At 37.4% G+C, this 23,845-nt stretch overlaps 1 protein-coding gene across 1 annotated transcript; it reads right to left on the bottom strand.

Moving 5' to 3' along the window:
• Positions 1-1,827: 1,827 nt before the first annotated feature.
• YME1L1 (YME1 like 1 ATPase) lies at positions 1,828-22,929 on the bottom strand. The gene is made up of 19 exons (XM_048048471.2): positions 22,727-22,929; positions 20,734-20,865; positions 18,004-18,166; positions 17,029-17,127; positions 15,202-15,311; positions 13,933-14,083; positions 13,735-13,842; positions 12,866-12,948; positions 11,759-11,849; positions 10,261-10,413; positions 8,871-9,003; positions 8,603-8,665; positions 7,975-8,087; positions 7,451-7,606; positions 6,653-6,804; positions 5,648-5,774; positions 5,478-5,551; positions 4,760-4,846; positions 1,828-3,614 (listed from the first exon to the last, which is right to left on the bottom strand). Exons 1-19 carry the CDS (start codon positions 22,754-22,756, stop codon positions 3,471-3,473), a joined length of 2,169 nt encoding a protein of 722 aa, XP_047904428.2. The 5' UTR covers positions 22,757-22,929; the 3' UTR covers positions 1,828-3,470.
• Between the last annotated feature and the right edge of the window lie 916 nt (positions 22,930-23,845).

Consider the following 23,845-nt stretch of genomic DNA (forward strand, 5'->3'; position numbering starts at 1 on the left):
AGTATTTGTGATTTAGGGGAAAAAAAGGAATCTAGGAGGTATAAAACCATTCAGTCCAAATCTACAGCTGTGGCATGGTTCTTCTGAAAGCCGTAGCAAGTGTGACGAAGCCTTGTTCCATCTGGATTTGTGACCTGTTTCATAGACCCAGTAGAGCAGAATCCCCTTTCCTTCATAATGCATGTTGGTGGGGACAGCAGACTGGAAGTCACATCACCCAGACACTATCAGTTAACTTCCAGTACAAACTGAAAGACCTGGTGGTCCGGCAAAGTGCCCAGTGACTGGAAAAAGGGAAACATCACTCCCATTTTTAAAAAGGGCAGAAAGACAGACCCAGGGAACCACAGATAGGTGAGCCTCACCTCCATGCCTGGGAAGATCATGGCACAGATCCTCCTGGAAGCGATGGTAAGGCAAATGAAAGACAGGTAGGTGACTCGAGACAGCCAACATGGCTTCACCAATTGTGCGTGGCTAATCTAGTGGCCTACTACGATGCAGTGACTGCATCAGTGCATGTGGACATCAGCAACCGTCATCTATCTGGATTTCTGTAAGGCCTTTGACACAGTCCCACACAACAATCCCTGTCTCCAAACTGGAGAGATGGACTATTCAATGGGCAAGGAAGGGGCTGGATGGCTGCATCCAGAGAGTTGCAATCAACAGCTCAATGTCCAGGTGGAGATCGCTGATTAGCGGTGTCCCTCATGGATCCACAGTGGGAATGGTACCGTTTAATATCCTCTTTAACACAGGTGGTGGGATTGAGTGCACCCTCAGCAAGTTTGCAGATGACACCAAGCTGAGTGCTGCAGTTGATACTCTAAAGGTAAGGGATGCCGTCCAAAGGGACGTGGGCAGGCTTGAGAAGTGGGCCCATGTGAACCTCATGAAGCTCAACAAGGCCAAGTGCAAGGTGCTGCACCTGGGTCAGGGCAATCCCAAACATCAAAATAGACTGGGGAATGAGTGTACTGAGAGCAGCCATGCGGAGGACTTGGAGGTACAGGTCAATGAAAAACCTGGACAAGAGCTGGCAATGCATCCTTGAAGCCCAGAAAGCCCAAATCATATGTGGGGCTGCATAAAAAGAAGCACAGCCAGGAGTCACAGGAAGTTTCTCCTGCTCTGCTCCACTCCCATGAGACCCCACCTGGAGTACTGCATCCAGCTCAAGAGCCCCCAGCGTTAGAAAGACTGAGGGACCCATCAGACAGAGTCCAGAGGAGGACCACAAAGATAATGAGAGGGCTGGAGCACTGTGAAGACAAGCTGAGAGAGTTGGGGTTGTTCAGCCTGGAGAAAAGACTCCAGGAAGACCTTCTAGCAGCCTTTTCAGTACTTAAAAGGGGGACCTAGAGGAAAGATTGGGAAGGAGTCAGGTAGCATAGTGACAGGACAAGGGATAACAGTTTTAAACCAGCTTGTTATTTGGTCTTCCGCCTGTTTTAATCTTCACATATAGCAAGCAACATTTGAAAGATGTTAGAGCTCAGGACTTGTGCCACAAAATAGATCATTTGATACAGATTTTAGTGACTTCAAAAGTGAAAGGGGTTTGTTTTCTAATACTGATTTACATTATTTAGCTGGAAGAATTCCCATCCAAATCCCATTACTGAAGCACGTACTGAAAAAGAGGCCTGAATTTCTAGGGAGAATGTTCCCCAGAAATATCATTAGAGAGTGAAGCTTTGCCATAACTATTAAATTTATTTACAGGTTCAAATGTTTTATAATACCTTAGTTTACATAGTAGGGAACTCTGTATTACATTTTGTAGCAATATACAGTGATAAATAAAAGGAAAAAAAACAATGCTCATAATTAAATTTAACCTTTATTATTCCAAAAACAGATGCCAAATATGCAGTATATTTCTGTTTCCATTGGCATGTTTCTAAAATACATGTACAACTGTAACTAGTCAGCCTAGGCATTTGGTATACTGTTTTATAACGTTTGGAAGTTCTCCCACGCTGCACGGGGATGTCACTACACTAGCTGACAATGGAAAAATAAGCAAATAGAAAGTTATCCTAGTTTTGAAAGAAAAAAAACACGTGATCTTACTGGAAAACCAGGCTATAATCAAGCATTACACCCAGAAAATTCTAAAATATGTTAACTCTAGTTTTAAATGTAGTTACCAATTTCCATTCACACTTATTGGCACCGGCCCAACTATTTTCATCTCCAACTATGTTAACCTTCAACATTAACGTAATAACAAAGGCCTTCTCTGCAACAGAAGTTTATATTCCCAGGAGTCTACAACTAATTGTACAGAAAGATTATGATAAAGTTGTGTTACTCCTAAAAACCAGTTCCATGGGATCAGAAGAATACTGGCATATAATTGCTAGCAAACACTTCTACTTGATTGGAAACTGGTTTTTATTACGAGCCTAGAATTTCCAGAAGTTTCTTGTAAGTGTTGGAAAAAAAGTTTTATTTCCCTAGTTCTATTGAACAGGACTGGGAATGTTATTTGAAACACATGCTTCAAACATTTTCTGAACTACTTTTTAGTGAGCAATATTGTCCTCTTTGAAGAAATTCTTTGTTGGATTATCAAACGCTCATACATAGTATTAGCAGAAACTAATTCTGTAGAATCTCCAGCAGTATAAAAGCATTGTTATCAAATCAGATCCATCTACTGCAGTAATAAAAATTTTTAAAGAATCTTGTCAGCAGCACATCAGAGGTTACAGGTATTTCTCTTATCCCTGCCATGGTTCTGCCCAAAACATGGTCCAAAGAGGTTTAGACATGTTTAGCCTGTTATTGGTTTTGCATCAAAATTCCTCTCCCAGACATAAGTGTGTATTCTAACCCCAAGAGCACTGAGAAGACAATCACTAATATTTTAGTCTAACATGGAAATCTCATAATTCCCTTTAATAGAGATGCACTCTGTAGCTGCTTCACTTATACGGATATTTTGTTACATTTTTAAGTAAGTTTTCTTTAAAAGTGATCTCTAACCTCAAAACAGATTATGAGCATTAGACTACATACTACTGATTTACTTGTCAATTTGTCACTACCCATAAAACATTCCCTATTATATTACGGGGTTTCACTTCAAGCGCACCTGCTATGGTGTGACCCAGGAACCTATGCCAAAACACACCAGTACATCTGCACATTTTTCTTCTCAGCTTCAACACGACTGACGAAACCAAAACACTGAATTCAACCCTGAGATTTATCTTTCTGAATAACTTCTTGTGGGAAGAGTAGATGGAGCAGAAGATGAGGAACCTGTTTTATTTTTGTGTCTTATTCTGATGAGACACAACAGATAAGTAACAGAAGCTCACAAGAGACAGAAGAATCTTACCGTGTCACTAATGCCATACACACATCAGGAAGGGAAAAAAAGCTATGCTGCTTAAGACTACTGCATTGCTAGATGTACATTCTTCAGATTATCAGTTACTGTATCACACAAGTCATCATCTTACTTCTAGTTTTTTTCCCTCCAGAACAATTTGGATCTCTTTGGCATCCAAAGTCTCATATTTCAGTAAAGCTTCTGCTAAATTCTTGTGTTCTTTTGCATGAGTCTTCAAGATGTTCTTTGCTCGCTCATATGAGTCCTGATATTAAAAAAAAAAAGGGAAGGTAAAAGAAGGTTATACAACTTTAGAACAAAAGTAACGGGAATATTCTATTTAAAAAGTTGTTTCTGGGTGAATACAGCTCATGTTTAAAGTTGTGCCTCACATAGCACAGCTCCTATCCCACAAAGATTTAAAACCTAGCTGCCTTAATGGCTCAAGAAAATGTAGCTGTATGCCACCTCTGCATTTTGCAAAAGTTACAACTGAAAATAAAATCCAGAGACAAGTCTGAGTATTTTTACATATGACATAGAGACTTACAAGATCTGAAAAGGTGCTTATTAAATATATTAAATGTTACATTACGGACAGTGTTACAGCATTCAAGAAATATTCCCTCAAAGCCTGAAGTTTTCAAAAGGTTATCAAACTCTCAAAGTATGATGTACTTTTACAAAGCTGAAAGGTACCCAACAAGTTATCAGTTGCTTCAAGTAGAAATACACTGGCAGCATTATTAGCTTCAATTTTAACTTTTAGTTCTACACAGACAGACCAAGTCAGTTCAGAAACAGCTTCAGCAAAAAAGTTTTAATGGTTTAGATGTTATCGGACATAAATAATTCTCCCACCTGTACCAAACTAGTTCCAAATACCAGAACAGAGATCTGGAAGTTCCAAGATAATTAAATGATATAAACTTCCCTAAGCACCTGATTCTGATGCCTGCGAGGAACAGGATACCCGACCAGATGACTCTCTGATCTGAACTAATATGGCCATTTCTCTGTTTTTACACAAAATGATTTAGCTGCAAGTTATGAAATGTGGGAGGAAAAGACAACATTCACATCTGTTCTAAAAAAAAAAAAAAGTGTTATTTTTTTTTTCCTGTGAATTAAACAGGCAAAATACAAATCCTTGTGTTTACACAAGAGGAAGTGCTAAGGAACATACTAAGAACCCAACACCATCAACTTGCTATCCACTGCTCCTGCATGACAATTTATAAAAAGTTTTGATACGAAGAGATTCAAAGTTGCAGCTACATTAAATACTTGGGAATTACTTTCAACCACCTATGTTTTCTCACTGGTACACATTACAAATTCAGTAATCAAGTGAGCTGATGCTCAAGTCATTTCAAAAGAAATGTGTTAGAGTGAAGGGGAGAATCTTACCCGCAGAAGTGTTCTTACTTCCTGTTCAATTGCAGACTGAGTTTCAGGGCTAACTTTTCCGGTGTCAGTATAGGTCATAACACCAAGCTAAACAAACAAACAAAAAATCTTTTTGCCACTATTGCAATATAACACAAAATACTCTGTAAGTTCAGCACCCATTTCTTATACATACAAACAAATGAAATAATGTTTACTGAAGTGTTTGAAACAGACTCAGCAAAACAAGAAGCATATTCATGAACTGCATAGTCACTGCAGAGTTCTATTTCCCCAGGTCATAGTACGAAACCTGAAGTGTTTTCTTATTTAAAAAGAAAATCAAAAAGAAAGCAAGAACTTCAGACTACTAGCACTTAACAGAAAATAATGATAACTAAAAAGGTTTCTTAAGAAGTATACAAAACTCAGCATTCGCCTTCCCCCTGCCCTACAGGTTAAGAGTATCCTCCATTCCAAAAAGTTTGGGTTTAGATTTTTTTTTTTTTCCTGTAGACTTTAGAAAGTTTCAAGGTTGTTTTGAGGTGAAGATCTTGCAAGCTGATTTTTAAACTGTCAAATGGACAGCTTTTCTCATTAAGTTCTCTACAGCAGGGCCAATCATAAGGCCTGAACTACCTTCTTTTTCAGCAGAACTACTTTGCCTCTCATCACTGACAGCCAGTTCCAGAACATTTCTGTGTCCCCTATCAGTATTTACGAAGTGATGACACGCTACCTTCTCACTCATTCCAAATCTAGTCACCATCAGTTTTGCAATTTTAGTAGCATTGTCGAAATCACTGGAAGCACCTAGAGAGCAAACAAATTTAAGTTAATTACTGACACCAGGTTAAACACTTCTGCCCATAAGCTCTGATCAGAGATTCTAACTACTGATCAGCTGACCTGTTGTGATGTGATCACTTCCAAATATGAGCTCTTCTGCTACTCTTCCTCCCATGCAGACATCCATCTGTGCAAGCAACTGAGATCTAGTTTCACTCCATCGGTCATTTTCTGGGAGCAGAGATACCTGGAAGATACAGAACCATGGTCACAAAACAAACAGAAGAAACACTGAAATAATCTGAAAAGTATTCTTGTTCAAATCTGAAGAGGATATAAATGCAATAACATGAATGCCCTGGGCTGCCTACTAGGCTATGCACTCATCAGGTTTGCTTGGGAGGTGCTTGGTCTACCAGGTGAAATAGCTTCCTTTGGGCCACGATCATCGCATAAAATTAAGCTACTTAAACCTAACACCACAAGCTTACAAGTAGGACCAGAAACAGAACAATCTATTCTATCCATTTCTCCTTACTCCCTACATTTGAGTTGAGCACAAATTAACTTCTTGCCTGGAGGATTCAGAGCAGTGGTTTTCTTTATCTGAATCCATTAACTTGCATAAAGTTCAGAAGAAACCGACATACTGAAAACAAGTTTCTCTATCCTGACAGTAGCTACCAAGTACTTGGACAGAAAGTTAAAAATATCTATGCTAGAAAGAAGGTAACCAATTAGGTTTAGGAAAAGTCACATGGGATAAAGAACAACTTGATAAAGTATGTTTGTATTAAAAATACAGGTGAGCAGTGCTGCTACTTTTGGGTCCTTTGAAGAACATCTGAAGTCTTGCTCTTGAGTGCTGTTTTATCTGCAGCAGAATCAAACATTTCTTTCCTCGTATATCTGAATTATTATATAAGCAAATGTGATCATATTTCAAAAAATGAAGAGAGACTTGTATCACACAGAAAAGAAAGCCAGCTTTCCAAGAGATTGCCTAAACTGAAAATTTCAATATATCCCAACATGCATTACAACCTAAGTAGAACAACAACATTGTTGGCAAATTTCTCAACAACACTTAACAGTGCACCAACAATAAATTCTAGAAATACCCACATGTCCGAGTGTTGTTCCTCGTGTCATGATCGTAGCCTTGTTGATTGGCATTGCATCCTTAGTATAATAAGCAATGATAGCATGGCCAGACTCGTGGTAAGCAGTGATGGTTTTATTTTTCTCATCAATTTCTACACTTCTACGTTCAGGCCCTTAAAGGAAGGAAACAAACTCATTCGTACAGCTGACCACGATGATACAGAGATCATACATACTCAAGAGTACAAAGTAGCTGTGGAACAGCATGCAAGTAAAATTTATATCCTACTTGTAAACATTTTGCACTTAATGAGTGTTAGTTAACGTCTAAAATAGACCTAACTATACGCTGCAGTCTAGCTCCTTTTAAAGGAGTACATCAAAATGACTCTGGGTATCTGAGGAAATCCCATTTCCTTTCTCAAGCATGAACAGACCAGATTTTGGTCTGTATGTTGCAGATGTTCCAAGTTTTGCATTACCACATGGCAACTTAGTTGAATCTAGCTCTGGATTTCTGGTCATCTATTCTCCTCCACTTATTCCTAACAGAGGAGTAGGAGGAAATCAAACTCGCGTCTTGCCTCTAGGCTCACGTACAACATGCGTCATTTTTGACAGAGTATCAAATAAGCCTTAATGAATGTCTTTAATACTAGCTTTAACATACTAATCTCAGGTCTCAAATGCTATTCAGAATTAACCACGCAGAAGATTATTTATAAAAACAACACCAAAAACCTCTCTTCTTCTGTAAAGTTTTAATCACACAAAAAACTGCTGTAACGTATTTATGTCTTTTGTATGTAAAAATCCTACCCATTAGAATTTTGTCCTTGGAGAATTCTAATTCTTTCATGGTTACCATATCTTTTCCATCAACAGCTGCCTTTAAGGCAGCTTGATTTACAAGATTCTCAAGCTCTGCTCCAGAAAATCCTACTGTGCCTCGTGCAATTATTTCTGGATCAACAGCTGTGGGGAAAAAGAAAGAAAGTCATTAGGGTCCATATTGTTCCTGAAAAAATCTTGTATCATGAACAAGGAATGATCAAATTCTGAACAAGAATCATTATTTTAAAAACTGTCTGTTTAAACAACAATTTTCAGCTTTAGAAGAAATGAAGTGTAATGCTTAAGACACTATGACCCTGTTGGGGGCTGGAAAGAAACTCTGCCTCAGAAAATTGTCATAACACAATGTACTAGACAATTCTTGTGTTTTTTCTAAGATACATAGTAAAGACACTACTGCTATTGAAATAAAGGACAAAATACATCAGTGGGTTGATCAAGTATGAACAGTTATATAAAAAGATAATTACAATAGTGTATTTACTTACATTGATCATACTTTATTTTATTTAAGTACCACTTCAGAATTTCTGTACGACCTCTTACATCAGGCTTGGGAACAGTAACTTGCATGTCAAAGCGACCAGGACGTATTAAAGCACTAAAGGAAAAAGATGATTTAATATATTGGCTTTAAAAAGTCACCGTAAACTGTTACTAATAGATATGAGGAAGACAAATCCACCTGATCTTTCTAAAGACATCTATATAGACCATGTCTGGTGCGCAGATGCAAAGAATGCATTTTCCTTATTTGTATCTATAAAGTCAGATGAAAGTTTTATTACCAACCAATTTTAAGTGGTTTTGTATTTGTAAATAAGGTAAACTACTATTGTCAGCAACTACTGAAATGCATGGTAAACAAGGAATGTAACCAATCTAAGTAGAAAAACTTGCAGAAGTTTTAGATATTTAGAAGCAGGTTGCCTATTTCTTGAGATTTAATTTGATCTTTTAAGCATCAATACAAACTTTTTCAAGGGAAAACAAATCTCCAGCTGTAACACTAATTCTTGAAAATTGTTGTGGGGTGGGGTTTTTCTGGTTTTTTTTTTGTGTGTTTTTTTTTTTTTCATATACATACCATAAAAATGATCAATGCATTATACTCACTTATCTAATGCTTCAGGGAAGTTTGTTGCACCAATAATAACAACACCTTCATTAGGTTTAAACCTGTATGAAAAAAGGCCAAGAATGTGTTTTTATACAGAATGAATCACAAATACTAGAAAGTTGTCACAGGTCATTTTAAATGTATATCCTTGAAAGTGTTTTTAAAAGTTACGAAAAAAATCAATGCTGTCAAAGAAGAAAAATTCATGCAAATATTCAAAATACCAGTGAGCACCTTCTATGCCCTCAGAATCCAGATATTTACCCATCCATTTCAGCAAGAAGTTGATTAATGGTCTGTCTTGAATATGGATGCATCGGAGACTCAATTCTCTTCCCACCAACGGAGTCCAACTCATCAATAAATATAACACATGGTGCATTTGCTTTTGCTTCCCCTGACAAAAGAAAAACAGCTGAAAGACACTTCAACCACACAAATAGCAGAAAACATATGATGTAATTTAGGATTCGTCATAATGTAAGAGTAATAGAAATACAAGTGTTATAGCATCACCAGAACCATCCCAATTTTAGCCTTCCAGAATAAAATTTATTTTTGAAATGAAGCAATGCAAAGAAGCAAGTTCTTCATCTCTGTATCAGCTTGTATATTCTTATGGTGCAAAAAAATTACTAGTGCAGTAGATTAAGAAAGTCATCCTATCTTCTATCAACTCATACAACAGTTTATTTCACAGGCTCAGGTACAAAACAACCTATCAAATAAAAATAACGTGAAATGCTATGGGTCTTATTTTTAACTAACTTATTTTAATAGAGCATGCTTGTTACCTGACAGTGAAAAACACCACCCTCAAGCTTACCAGTATTAACAACAAAATAAAAAAGCAATAGTAAACTTTAAGATGACAGACTTGTACATTCCCACCAGGATGCAATTCATCTCATCCAGCTAGACACATCTGTACTATTAATTACAAGTCAGCTATCTAACCTTCTTTAATCAACAGAAAGACAAGCACATTTTAAGGTGCAACACATCCACTACATTTTGTTCCCCTTCCAGATGAAGAAAGCCACATTTCTTCCACAAATGCAAAGCACCTTCTACATTATCAGTGCCTGACACTAAGTGCTAAACATAAAAGAAGTTGGACTCTCCCCCAACACCCTTTGTATTATTACTTATTTAAACATTTAAAACAGAAAACCTGCTTAGGTTGATAGTTTGCACGGGAGAGACAACTACATTTTATTATAAAGCCCTTTATTCTGGGCCTGTTGATGGGAGTGCAAAAGGAAACCTGAGGTGAGTGCTACGCTGTGATACTATACTAAAGCTCTAATTCAGAAAAAAGAGACAATATAAAAATGAGGGGAATACCTGAAATGGTTAGCACTATTTTTATCTTAAATTTTATATTTACTTTCAATTTACGGTGATTTACATTTTACAATAGCTAAATGACAAATTAAGAAAATCCATTTGGTTTATAGAACATTACAGCTCTGATTAAATAACTTTTATTCTCATCCAGAGTATTGTAAGTTACAGTTTTTGCTACAATTGCATTCTGTCCACCAGCAAGTTTCTACAGTTAGTTGCTGCTCATGGAAATCTAAGTCACGTACACACTGATTACTTAATCTTGCATGTTAAAAGATTTCAAAACCACAAATACTTAACGTACTGAATAGGCTCCGGATGCGACTAGCTCCTACACCAACAAACATCTCATCAAACTCTGACCCAGATGCATAATAAAATGGAACATCAGCTTCACCAGCTACAGCTCGGGCAAGAAGAGTTTTGCCAGTTCCAGGTGGTCCAACTAACAAAATACCTAAAAGAAAATAAGTAAGAAAAAAGTCACCAACACATTAAAAACACCAAAACCACACAGTCTTATTATACAGGTATGTGTCTTCCATGCATTAAAAGAAATTTACATTTGCTTCAGAAAACTTAACATCCTGTTTCAGGTACTGCTCATTACTTGCAGTTTGAAGTAGTTTCCTTTAAAAGATCTAGATACATTCTGAACCACATTTAAACAGTGACAAAAAAGGCTTGTAAGACTATTAAATAAAAGCAGAAACCAGAATTATTCCACAAAGTTACCACTGAATTTAGCACCTGAATCCTTAATAGTCTCTTCTTCATATTGGATGTTTACCAAGATAACACAAGTCTAACAAAAATATAAGAAAGTGTTTGGTCTATTAACAGAGAGAGGAAAGGAAGAAGTCATTCCTGTCTGCAACCTGACCTGGGATTGTATATCACAATGCTGTGGTCTGTCAGATTTTTAAGCACATGAGAAAAATCAATTGTGGATAATCACCTACATTTCTTTTAAACATTAAAAGGTTACCAGCAAGAAATGGGGGTGGGGGGTGGAATTTGTCAGATTCTTTTTTCAAGATTAATAAACTTGAAGATTTTTAGAGAATTTTTTTTGCATTATCTTGGTTGAGTATTTATATTAATTTTATGTTACATATATATACTTCTCAAATGAGAAAACAGAATTAAAAAATTTGGTCACAGGAAACTATTAACTTTTAAAAAAGATATCCTTCTATGGACACTAAAAGAAAAAGAAGAGACCTAGAAAACCTTAGGCCACATCAAGCTCTATTCCAAAATATATCAATACCAGTTATACATAAATTTATCAGTAAATATTTTTGAAATCCTATGTGTGCTCAGTGACACGTCAGATACCTCAAATCCTCTGTAAGAGTGGTGACCAATTTTTACACATAGGGAAACTGACAGTAAGACAGGAAGCATGCAACATAACTGCCTTAAACAAAGAAAGCACCTCATTTAAGAGTATCCCCAAAGAAACTTCACAACACTCTTTGAGGCGGCATTTGTTCCTCAAATACTTTAAACAAGTAAGGAAATCTACTACCACTAACATTTTTTTACTATTTACTAAATTAAATAAATACATGTTTAAATGTTTAATAATTTATTTAAACATTATTTTACTGTTTATTTTTCCCCAAATATAAAGTAAATGAAACAGTGGTATTTATTACCATTTTGGTCATGCGCTTTTTTGATTCCCCAAAGGAAAAAAATGTTCAGAGATAAGGCTGTAAATTAGTCATTCAACATAGAACAAACATAGCCATGGCTACATATGGTTTTCACATCTGCTGAACAATGGTTCTCACCTTTTGGAAGTTTACCTCCTAGTACGGTAAATTTATGTGGGTTTTTCAGGAATTCTACAACTTCCTGCAATTCTTGTTTAGCTTCTTCAACCTACATATTAAAAACATGCCAAGAAATATCAATAAGCATTTATAAAATATTCCATCCTTTTTGTAAATAACCTTTGTATTAAAGACTTAGACAAGTTTATATGAACAAAAATACATAGCAGAAAGAGGAGATAAAACTGTATCACAATTTGTGTTGATATGAAGTGTCTACAAGTTAACCTATTTCCTACAACCCTTTACATGACTCAGTAAAGAATAAAGTTAATAAAACTGAAGGAATAACTGAACAGCTCAAGACCAGATCTGACCAACAAGATAAATATGGAATCAAAAGTCCTATGTCAGGATATTAGACTAGTTAAAAAGACAAAGCTATGTATTTATCTAAGGGGAAGGTCCTCATTTTGCTACCAACAGCAGAAGAACAGTTGAACAGAAATAAACATCAACCTACATACTTATGGCTTGACTTTCACAATTCAACTTATTTGCTATTCTAGCCTTCAAAAATTTAACAAGTTGAGAGTGCACCTTTTTCAAAGTATTAAATGCTTCAAAGATATAAAATAAGAGTACTAAAAACCTCCCTGGTGTTGAGTAGTCAAAATATACATAAGGCTTCTTTCTCAAGCACTCCGGGTTAAGTACGTGAAAATGCAATTACCAGGTTTTAAAACTGAACTGGTTTTCTTTCAAATACAAAACAAACGCAAAAAGTCAAAGAAGACTACAGGTTACGCCTTGGAGAAAAGTCTGTATACAGTTCTGCTTCGATTCAAACACCTTGAGAAAGCTTGGGGGCAGGGAGAAAAGCAAAGCAATCAAGTCAGTTACTCATGATTGCACTGCTTCTCTACTTCACAAAAATGGCAAATGTTATTCTATCATTCATATCTTTGTTCATTTCAATTTTAAGATTTCAGGCATATCCAAATATGAGAGATCTGTCTTTTTAAACAGTTTGTAAAAAGAAGTTCCTTTAACAGAGTAAGGCATTCTTCAGGCTCACAAAGATGATTCAAAAAGAATTCTCACACAATTAACTTTTGAACTTACCCCTTTCACATGCTCAAAGGTAACATTTTTCAGCTGGATTGGATCAACTGCTGCATCAAAGATACTTGATGTTCGAAAGCGTACTAATAGCAAACAGCAGAAGAGGAAGAGCAAAATACACACATGAAGTCATTTTGTTCCAAGACTGTACTTTGTACTTGAATGCATATATTAAGCCTCCACCTTTATACCTGGTCTTTTAAAAAGCAATGTTTCCATTTACAAATGTAAGCAAGAATAAAACATATTTTTAAAAAATCTTTAAATTATTTTCAGTTAATTCAGTGATAAGTGCTTTTAGGTTATTTGTAGCGCAGAAAGCTCTGCATCCAGAAACAGGTACACAAAACCAGTTTGCCCTCAATGTTTCTGCACATACGAAAATCTTCTTGAGACCAGATCACAGCTCAACACAAAACTGAAATTCTCCATTTGCATTAACTCAGCCTTTGATCGTTCTTGTATTTCCACCAGATTTTTCATGATGGCAATTGGCCATGCAAACACCAACTGTGTTGGTGTCACCAGGCTGTGACTACAAATAAAAATCAAACCATTTTGCCTACGCTGACCTAGGTAACACATCATCTAAATTCAAAGACAAATACAATCTGTGAACAATCAGACTTCTCTGTTGGTTCCATGCAATTGTTTCATCAAAAGAAAATAACACTAAAAGCTAACTTTGTATTCATAAACATTTTGTAACATTACCATTTAAAAGACTGTAGCCAAAAGCAGCAAACAACTCTTTCATTAGTACACTGAAATGTTATACTAAAACAATCATGTCAAAACACATTTAATTTGAGCTAAACCCACTGGAAGTACAACACAAGTAAAAGAGTTTAAAAAGAAAGTTAACTTACCAGCATCAGAAAAAGAGCCTTTCCCAGGTAAAAATGAGGAATATATAGCAAGATAAAAACAAAGAACAAAGAGAAAGAAAGAAAGCAAACGTGATCTTCTTAAGGAATCTGCAAAGGAAAACAAAAAGATTTTAAAATAGGCTGGAATAAACCACTTTCTGAATGCAAAAACAAAATACGTGAACTAAAACAACTTACCAAGTGTTTTTTGCAGGAATACCTGTGCTTTCAAAAAGCCCTCTGCAAAACCAGTTTTAAAAGCATCCTGCTGTGCCTCTGGGATGTTTTTTGTTTTCATTAGCGTATCCAAGTTCTCAACATCAATTCTTCGCTTTCTCAGGATAAAGCCCTAAAATGTTTTCCATAACAATGTTAGGGTAAACTCAGTTTTGATATATATATATTTGCCTTATTACCTCAACAGCATTGTTGAGGGGGAGAAAAAGCATCTAATTCAGGTGCTGCAGAATTAGACAACAGAGGTAGTAGTTTGAGCATTAAATCACTGTGGTGCCAGCAGGGTCATCCTGATTTTCGCTCTAAGCAGATAATGTTCAGAGCCCCAAACGACAGACATAGCCTAAGACAGCCTTGCACACAACTAGCTTTGTATACTGAATTTAGTGGGAGTTATTAGCTTAACCTTTTTCCTTCATGAAATCAACTTAGGTTATTTCCAAACATGAAATATCTTCGAAGTATAGTTTTGATAGAGCTTGGTCACCCTACCAAATTTAAGAGCAACATTGCACAGAACTAGCTCTTGTGTATCTTCATTCATTGTATACCTAGACCATAGATTAAATAAATCATGTATGCCTGAAAGAATGGGAGAGTTCAAAGAAACTTTAAAAATAAAATAAGAACATGCTTTAATTAGCCTGACTTCTGTACAACCAATTAGAAGCAAAGAGTGCCTCAGTTAACTTGGTTTTGGTAAGTGCCTGGCTACCCCAAGTCTGGAGAGTTAATTGCTAAATTAAGTGTATACAAGTGAGATTTTAACCCATCAAAACATCCACCTTAAAATTTCTGCATCTTAAAAAGATAGTTGCCACAAATAAGTATATCCTTAAAGCATCAATCACATGCTGAATCACCTAAAATAATGTTCTTTTATGTTAAACTAATTGTATTTTTTTGTTTAAATGAATACTTAATTTGACTCCAAGTTATTTTAAACAAAGCTACAATAACAGAATACAGATAACTTTATTTCTAAATCAGTGTTTTCACATCTAAATTACTACCCTAAAAATTGAAACTATCTTTATCGTCATGACATATGAAGCAAATTGTGTATTAGTAAGAAAAATGGTACCTTGTCATTTAGTTCAAGTTTTAGAGTTAAGAAATTTTTTTACATTAGTAAAACAGAACACTTTTGGAAAATTGTGGAGATTCATTCAAGAGAAAGAGATGGTCTGAATAAGCCCTGTACAACTGGATAATGCTCCTTGTATTTACCTTCAAAAGTGAAGGAAGTGAGTTCTTTGTTTCGGTGAATTGTTCAGATGTTGACTGCAAACGTCTTGCTCTTGATCGCAAAGTCTTAAAGCTCCGTGATTGTATGTAAACTTTAAAAACAGAAAGTTTAGAACTATCCATTACTACCACTACAATAACAGCAATAACCAAGAAAACATGAAATTTCAAAAACTATAATATGAGAAAGACTTTATCCTGATCAAAGCAAATATAATCTTCCCAAAATATTCATGGTAGAAAGAGAAGAGAACTGCAGACAGCAATCTATTTAAGATGCCTGACCAACAAAAAAAACACACACACAAAATTGTATGAAGACACTTTTGGATCTAATAAAAATAAGCTGTATAAATAAACCAACACATTTTAGTACTGTGTTAGGCAACCCTGAACACTTGTAATCTGAACTGTCAAGTACGCTACTTAATGTTTTAGAATGCATTTTTTCCATAATATTTTTATTGTGAAAATAATCAGGAGCTCACTTTGTGAACTACAGCTAATTGGTGAACCCTGTCATCACTGTCTCCAGGAACAGAACAGACATACACATGAATTAAATCCAGACATGCTGACAAACATGAAATGTTTGAAAGCTAATCCAGAAGGATAGGAATGAAGATTCATGCTTTAAGACAAGCTTTGTCTAAAAGTTCAGCTAAAAAGGTGCCTGAAGAGAACTAGAACAGCTTAGACGTGTTGTTAGAAACTGACAAAAGAAATGTGACCATTTAAATATAGTGAGTTTATAGCACTACAGGTCATCTTCTATCACAAAGGAAACCTTGTGATGGAGATGTAATCACATAAATCATGGAAGTCAGGAATATTATCTTTCACTAATGTGTTCTTAGATAATCACCAATGGCAGTCAAATGTTTAATTGTAACTAGGGCTTCTATTATCATAGAACAGTACCACATAAAAGGCATTTCTGGAGGCTATTCTGTCCAATCTCTGCTCCAAAAAGGACAAACTTCAATATCAGATCAGACAGCTCAGGAGATAACCTCTCCAGAGGAACTGTTCCAGAACTTAATCATTCTCATTGTGAAAGTTTTCCTACAGTTTTCCTGAAATTTCCTTTGCTTTTACTTTTAACTGCTGCCTCTTCAAGATGCAAGAGAGAAGGGTAACTAATAGGGCTCCACTGGCAAGAAGATCACCTCTTGCTGTCTCTTCTGCTAACTTTAAAACCTTTAAAAACTTCAAAGCCTCAGATCCTTCAGCTTTTCCCATACTTTAAATGTACTACAATCTGCACCCTTCTTGTAGCCCAGTGATGGGGCATCTCTATTTTGTCAGCATCTCTCTCATAACTGTGGGACACAAACCAAACCTAGTAGCCAGACAAAGTCTAGAGCTAAACAGATGACAGTATTTGAACTCCTTGAGCTCCTGATTATGTTCTTGCTAAAGCAGCCCTGTTGTTACCACCATCATCCAGAAGTGGTTTAAACAAGTCATGAAATACCTTAGAAAACCAATGCGGATGAATACCAGATTCGACAGATTTGATTCAAAAGTAGCCAGTTCATCTGTCATCTTTTAAAACTATTATCCACAAATACTGACATCTTTGAACAAGGTTCTCTAGTAACACCATGATTACTGACTTAATTCTGGAAATATACTGCTCAAATACAAAAAAATATCTTCACAATTTACAGTGCTAATACCAATTCAAAGGTTCTTTCTGGAAACGTAATATTTTCTGGATTAGTCCTCTTTAAAACAAAATGAAAAAAAAACCTTCCCAGAATAAAAATATGTTATAAAGAAAAAGTACAGTTTACTGTTTCATACCTGGCCAACACCTAAGGTCTGAAGAGAAATTTTGGAGGGGATTAGGATGCCGTCTGTACAAACATGATGTGCGCAAAGCACTAAAGACATCCCCGAAACCTGTAGAAATAGAGTATCAAAATGTAAGCACGACCTATGGCAACTAAACATTACTTTTCACACAAGTTATTTTTTCTTTCTTAAATATGAATTTTATTCTAGCACAATCCTTTAAGAACCTGTTAATGAAACAAATTAACCCATTACCAGCCCTCAGACATTAGTCCTCTGCTCTTCCTCCCAACTGCAATACCACATAGGCAGTATCTCAATCATCAAATACACACATCTTTTTCCTAACACACTTCTGGGGATCTTTATGATGCCCTTACTGCCTGTATTTAAGACTAATCCCAACAAAACATCTTTAAAGAAACACACTTCATTTTTTTCCAGCAATGAAATACTCTACATGGCCAGTTAATAGTCTGCCATCCCGAATTCATTTTTACTTAGCGCTCACGTAGCGTTGCTTCAAAGAAAAAATGAATAGCTTTATGTAAACTGGAGATGTTCATGAATGTGTTATGCTAGTAGATGAGCAAAATCTGATTTATTCTATTGGTGAAGCAAACGGGTGACAAAATTCATAGCTCAGACTCATCACTAATAGAATATGCACTTGTGCTACAGCTGAGTTTAGACAAATTTAACAACTACCTACTTCAAGTCTGAAATTTAAGAAATTATTCTAAAATTTGAGTTCAAATCTCTAAAGATAATTTTTTAAAATCCCATGATTCAAGAAGCGCCACTCTAGAGACAGCCTGCACACAATAAACAAGATATTACTAGTCTCTTAACAAGACATTTTATTAAACACTTTTGAACTATGAGTTACCTACAGCACTAGAAATTAAACTACGGAAGAACACAGTGTTCACCTTCGTAATTTAATTTTATCGATTCTCATTAGCACTTGACTCCAAAACATACCATGTTTATTTTCAAAGAAGGACTCAGCAGAGATGTATGATGTATGCCATGGCGAAGAGACTTTGTTTTCTGTGTAGTAGCCAGGAAGCAGCCTGTTCACGAGTTCTCTGAACTGGTTAGGTTTCAAATCAGACAATCCCAGATCTCTTAAATTAAATACAGACTGCAAAACAGAGATAAGTGTTCACAATTTACTTAATTTAGATGGGAAGAAATGAGAATAACAAAGTCAATTGTAAAATGTAAGTGCTGCATTGAGCCAAGAAGTTCAGACAAACAACAATTTCTTAAGTTAAGAGAACAATGAAAGGAAACAATTAAAGAACATTTGCTATTGTCAATACAAAGTAACTTTTTCATATGCATACATTGACATTTTCATTAGCAGAGTACATTTGTGGCAAGTAAATTTTCTTCCCAATTCCCTCTTTTAATACCTCCCATAGCTGGAGCAGGCACAGGAAAAAAATGCTCTTTTCCAACTCGTTCTCATACTTATGACAGAGACTAGAGGGTGTGAGGGGGGAGATGTACAAGTAATATCCACTTATTATTTCACTCAAGTAGGCAAAAGACAAAATCCCCCACACCACCTCTTTTTCTCTCCTGCAAAAACTCGGTAGAGCAAATTTAGCAGAAACTTGAAGACGAGATGCTTAGAAACTATACCCACAGTTCAACCTTAAAAAGCCATGAGGTGGGAAGACACAATGAAGGGCAAAAGTCTGTACTTAGAAGAGTGTAGGAGCTAGGATCTGGAATTCCTTACAGAAAAAAAAAATCAAAAACTACAAAAAAGCAAGAGGTAATATGCATCTGCTTCAGTTATGAAAGCAGTGATCTTGATTAAAGTAATTTTAACATTGTATATTTCAGATAGGTATTTTAAAAACATGCTTATAAAAACATTTTTCCTATTGGCTTGGACCATTTAAAGTACCTATTAGCCTCCCGATACAACCCTCTGCACTAGACTTAATGTTTTCTTAACCAAGAAGTAACTACATGACAAGCTATTCAAAATGTTTCTGCAGTGAAATTTAATTTGATAGTTAGAACATTATGGATTATATTTTCATTTTTCCTAAATCATTTTTATGTAAGCTTTACGTTGTTCTACTTTTAAGATGAGACTAGATTCCCAACAAGGAGATTTACATGAAAAACACTTGAACAAGATGTCAAAAGCTGAAGCCATTTTAAAGCAGACTTCTAGATGCATCTACAATATCACCCTATTCAAAGTTTAAGAAAATTTTAAACTATAAACATGGTACTCTGTTTAAAGACCACTTCTACTCAAGAAAAAAGGAGATTTTTAAACACCATTTACACATGGTGTGAAGGAGTAGATCAAGCCTTCCTACATCAGCTTAGTAATTGTTTAAAAAATTACTGAAATACTACTGGGGGAGATGGGTGTAAGAAGATTTTAAATAAATAAATAAATAAACCCACAGAAAACTCTACAGAAAAATGTTTTCTACGACCCTTCAGAAGATGTTACTACCCCCACATACAGGTTTAACTTCATGCTATAGAGACTTCGTGACCTCAGATGACGACTTTTGCCATTCCGTTAGTTCAACTCTATTCGATATTACAACTGCACGTACTGTGTCAATATTTGGTGACTTGAAAGTTGAGCTTAACCTTTACTTAAACTTAGGTTTATTATAGTCATATATAGTTATATATGTTCTATATATATATGTTCATATACTATATATGTTCATATATAGTTCATATATAGTTATATATGAACTTGTTTTAAGAACTTCCTTTAAAAATAAAGTTCCTATCATTGGTAGCAATTTTTTAAATTATTGTTTTCATATTTTTGTCATGATAGAAAGAAACAAACCAGTACATGACGAATTAAAGAGATAGAATTAAAAGAAAAAAATCTCTTTAATTAAAGGGCAGATTCTCCTACGGAGTAGACAGACAAATACAAAACTGAATAGATGAAACATGCTTTTAGTTCCATGCAAAAATCCAAGTCTCCTGCTGAAATTGCTTCTTATCACCAGAAGCAAACACCTCTATATTTATAAAGAATCACAAAACAAGGATAACAAGTACAATTACAGAATCCATGCCAATTTCCAGATTTTGGTAGTTAGTTGTACAGACTCCATGTTTTTCCTCATAATCATCTTAGTCATAACATCCCAAGAAATTATTTTTAAAAGTATGAAAAAAATAGCAAGATCTAACTCTACCTTGCACTCTCTGTATTTTCAGCATTAAGAACAAGAGCTGATGTCAAAAGAAAAGCCTGCAAATATGTTACTTAATCTACCAGAATCCCTCAACAAGTTTTAAGTTTCAGACAGTTTTCTCAAAAGTAGTGATGAAACACTTTCCTAGAACTCAGGCTGAAAAGATAATAACAGGTTTATTAACAGAAAAGGTATTTTGTTACTTTCCAGCAAAAAGCATTAAGTGGAAACAGGTCCCCTCCAGCTTTGTAAATCAGTACTGAGACAGGTACTAGCTGCATTTTTTTCTTTTTAATTAAATACAGAATTTTTGTACAATTCTTACTGCCAAAGCATTGACTTAAATTCTGTCGATAAAGTTATATTCTATCTGTTAAGAGTCTGTTGCATTTAGTCCCGTTACATTGTTTTTTAAAATGAGTCAAACATGAAATTCACTTGAACTGGTATTACCCAGATTGAATTCAATTATAAGCAAACCACATTTTCCAAAGGTTTTCAGTACCTCACTGTTCTGAGGATCATGCTCTGACGAGGAGTCCCTCTGGACAGGCTGTAAGGATGCTGTGCTGGCAGTAGTAGTGGAGCTTTTTGGTGAATGAAAGGCATTGATAAGGTGACTCAGAGGAACAGTAGCCTGTGCAAATAAAATAAATTAATGATTTAAGTTTCCTTTAAACAATTTAAACATTATAAACATATTTTTATTCCAAACCACAACTTAGAATTACGTATCTTGGACTCTGCCTTTTAACCGAGGATTGCATAATAAACAACACGTTCTTAGTTTCAACACTACAGTGTTAGCTGACACGTCTAATTATAGAAAAAAAAGCTTAAGTATGCATGACAAACTAGAAGCTCACAAAACTTGGATGAGGAAAATAAAGGCTACGTTTCCTGGTTTTCAAACACAAGAATAGTTTAAAGAAAATAATCACTAGATTTTTCAAATACAGAAGCAGGCACAGATCATCAATATTTAGGTGACACAGAGACTGTCCTCAATTCACATATAACACAATGTTCAGTTACAAAAAAAATAACAGACAACCTCTTATGGATTCTTGCTAGAACAGTAAGGAAACAAGATTGCTACTATAATTAATACTTTCCCTTCAGGAATGTCAGGATTATCCCTTGGGATCTCACTGTAGCAACATAGCTAGGAACCAACCTAGCCTGCACAAAGCACACACGTGTATCACAGTTAATTCTGCCGTTCAGCAACACTCAGTGGTCCCTGCAACACCATCTTATGAATAAGTACAGATGCCCAGGTGTGCCAGTATCAGGGCTCCTCCTCTAGCAGATGACTCTGTCTGCTGTGAACACAGGGTCCAAGTAATTGCAACACTTCCAAAACGCCCCGGTGTCAGCGTGTGTCACTAGGTAACAAGAGTTGGGCTGCAGCTCCTGCTGCTGGAACAGTGCCTTGCAATTCCTGATTAAGCCCCTGCTGTGATTACAAAACATATAAAATACCATAGATACGAATACAAAAGAATAAAAAGAACACAGACAAAGCTGCATGACGTGAAAAGTCCCTCAGAATCAGTTGTGCAGAGTTAAACTCCGGAAGCTTGCAGTAAAACTATAAAGCCTGCAAGAGCCAAAGCTAGCACCCTAATGACTCAGAAGGCCTTCTCATGTATTTCCCACTACAAAAGTGCAGAGTGACACATTCCTGAGAATTGCATCACGCCTCCTCTCAATTTCAGGGCACCAGCAGAGCAATTAACACGGTCCCCGCATCTGGAAGGCACTGTCAAAGCCCACAGCAGAACACTGTAACACGCTAATCCTGCTAGCATAAAGCATGAGGATAAAAACACGGGCTCAGACCAAAGCCCGTGCAACCCGCTAGTCCCATCCTACCCACTGACTGATGAAAGATGCCTTTCCGGTTGCATCCGGACTCATTTCTATAACAAATAATTAAAGAACTTTTCCTTCACTACCTCACCACATTTCTAAGCTGTTTCCTTTTAACTTCCACAGCAACCCGTGACAACTAACTGCACAACTTCACTTTAGCTTACACCCCCTTGGTTCCACCACAGAAATGAGTAATAAAAAATGACACCTATAGGTTAGCTCTTCTCTTCTGATTCCACGAGGTGTTACCGTGCCCTCCTCTCCCCTATGCCAAGAGTTTTGTGGGGCCGTTCTCCCCCCGGTATTGAGGGGTCTGTGGGGCTCTTCACCCCCCCAAATACCGAGGGATCTGTGGGACCCTTCTCCCCCCACACACCGAGGGGTCTGGGGGGGGCTCTTCTCCCACCCCAAGCCACGATTCCCGATGCACCCCCCCACAGCAACACCCGGCGCGGCTCTGCCGCCCCGCAGCCCCCTCAGGCTCCCCCTTCAACCCCCCAAAACGACCCGGGCTCCTCCAGCCGATCCCCACAGCCCCTAAACGCCGCCATCCCCGCACCGCGAAGGGGCAGCGCGGCCCGCGGCTGCTCTCCGCTATCCCCCCCCCCTCCCGTCCCCACCTGAGGCTGCACGGTAGAGAAGGAAAACATCCTCCCGAGGGGCGGCGGTCACCGCAAGCCCCTCGTCCTCCTCCCGGCCCCGGCAGCAGGAGGGCCCCGCTCGGCGGCAAAATGGCCGCCCCCTGCCGCCGCCGGCAGCGCCCAGCCCCGGAGCGCCCTCGGAAGCGGCTGCGGATGGAAAAGCTTCCGGAGCGCTCCGCCTGCCTCACAAGCGGGCCGCCCAGCAACCGGCCCGTTCGCCCCGCGTCTCCCGGTGGCGCCGCCGGCGTCATCTAAAGCCCAAATAACGGGATGGCTGGTCAAACACGCGGCTACAGCGCGGAGCTGGGTTAAACGCTGCCTCCAGGCTGCAGTCGTGCGGTGCCCAGAGCAAGATGTGCTTGAAGGGCTGCTTATGAAGGCAGCAGCAGCGACGTAGCCCCTAGACATGGAGCAAAATCATAGACTCATTAAGGTTGGAAAAGACCTCCAAAATCATCTGGTCTAACCATCCCCCTACCACCAGTGTCACCCCCTAAACCATGTCCCTGAGCTCCACATACAACCTTTCCTTTAACACCCCAAGGGATGGTAACTTCACCACCTCCCTGGACAACCCGTTTCAATATCTGACTGCTCTTTCTGATAAGAAATGTCTCCTCATTTCCAGCCTGAACCTCCCCTGGCACACCTTGAAGCCATTCCCTCTAGTCCTATCACTGGTTATCTGTGATAAGAAGCAGACCCCCAGCTCCCCGCAACTTCCTTACAGGTAGTTGTAAAGAGCAATAAGGTCTCCCTCCCCTGAGCCTCCTCTTCTCCAGACCAAATGCCGGCCACACAGCCTGCTGGAGCTGCTACATCAAAAACACTCAGGCCGTTAAGCTGTTCTGAGCTCCAAGCTGCCACTGGTACCTAACCCAGCCTGTTTAGGCCCTCTCTGGTACCATTATATGGCAGACCTATCCAAAGTTCATGTTCCCTATTACAGTTGAGTCTACATGGCTCAAGATCAGAAGTTAACTTTGGTGTTTAAGGAAAAGGTGTTAAAAACACGTCAGCCCCACAGACAATCAATGGCCAAGGAGTTTGCAAGGCTGTCTGTCAGTAAGGTGACAGCCCTTACAACCACTACCTGAG

This window comes from Anser cygnoides, chromosome 2, assembly GCF_040182565.1.
Source record: "Anser cygnoides isolate HZ-2024a breed goose chromosome 2, Taihu_goose_T2T_genome, whole genome shotgun sequence".
In the NCBI taxonomy this organism is placed as follows: Eukaryota; Metazoa; Chordata; class Aves; order Anseriformes; family Anatidae; genus Anser; species Anser cygnoides.

Excerpts from the sequence above, each read along its gene's own strand:
- YME1L1 (XM_048048471.2), bottom strand. The coding sequence starts at position 22,756 with ATGTTTTCCTTCTCTACCGTGCAGCCTCAG. Across the intron at positions 17,128-18,003 it reads CTTCTTTGAAAATAAACATG|GTTTCGGGGATGTCTTTAGT; the intron begins GTATGTTTTGGA and ends CTATTTCTACAG. Across the intron at positions 12,949-13,734 it reads AGGCTCTTTTTCTGATGCTG|TACGCTTTCGAACATCAAGT; the intron begins GTAAGTTAACTT and ends GTTTGCTATTAG.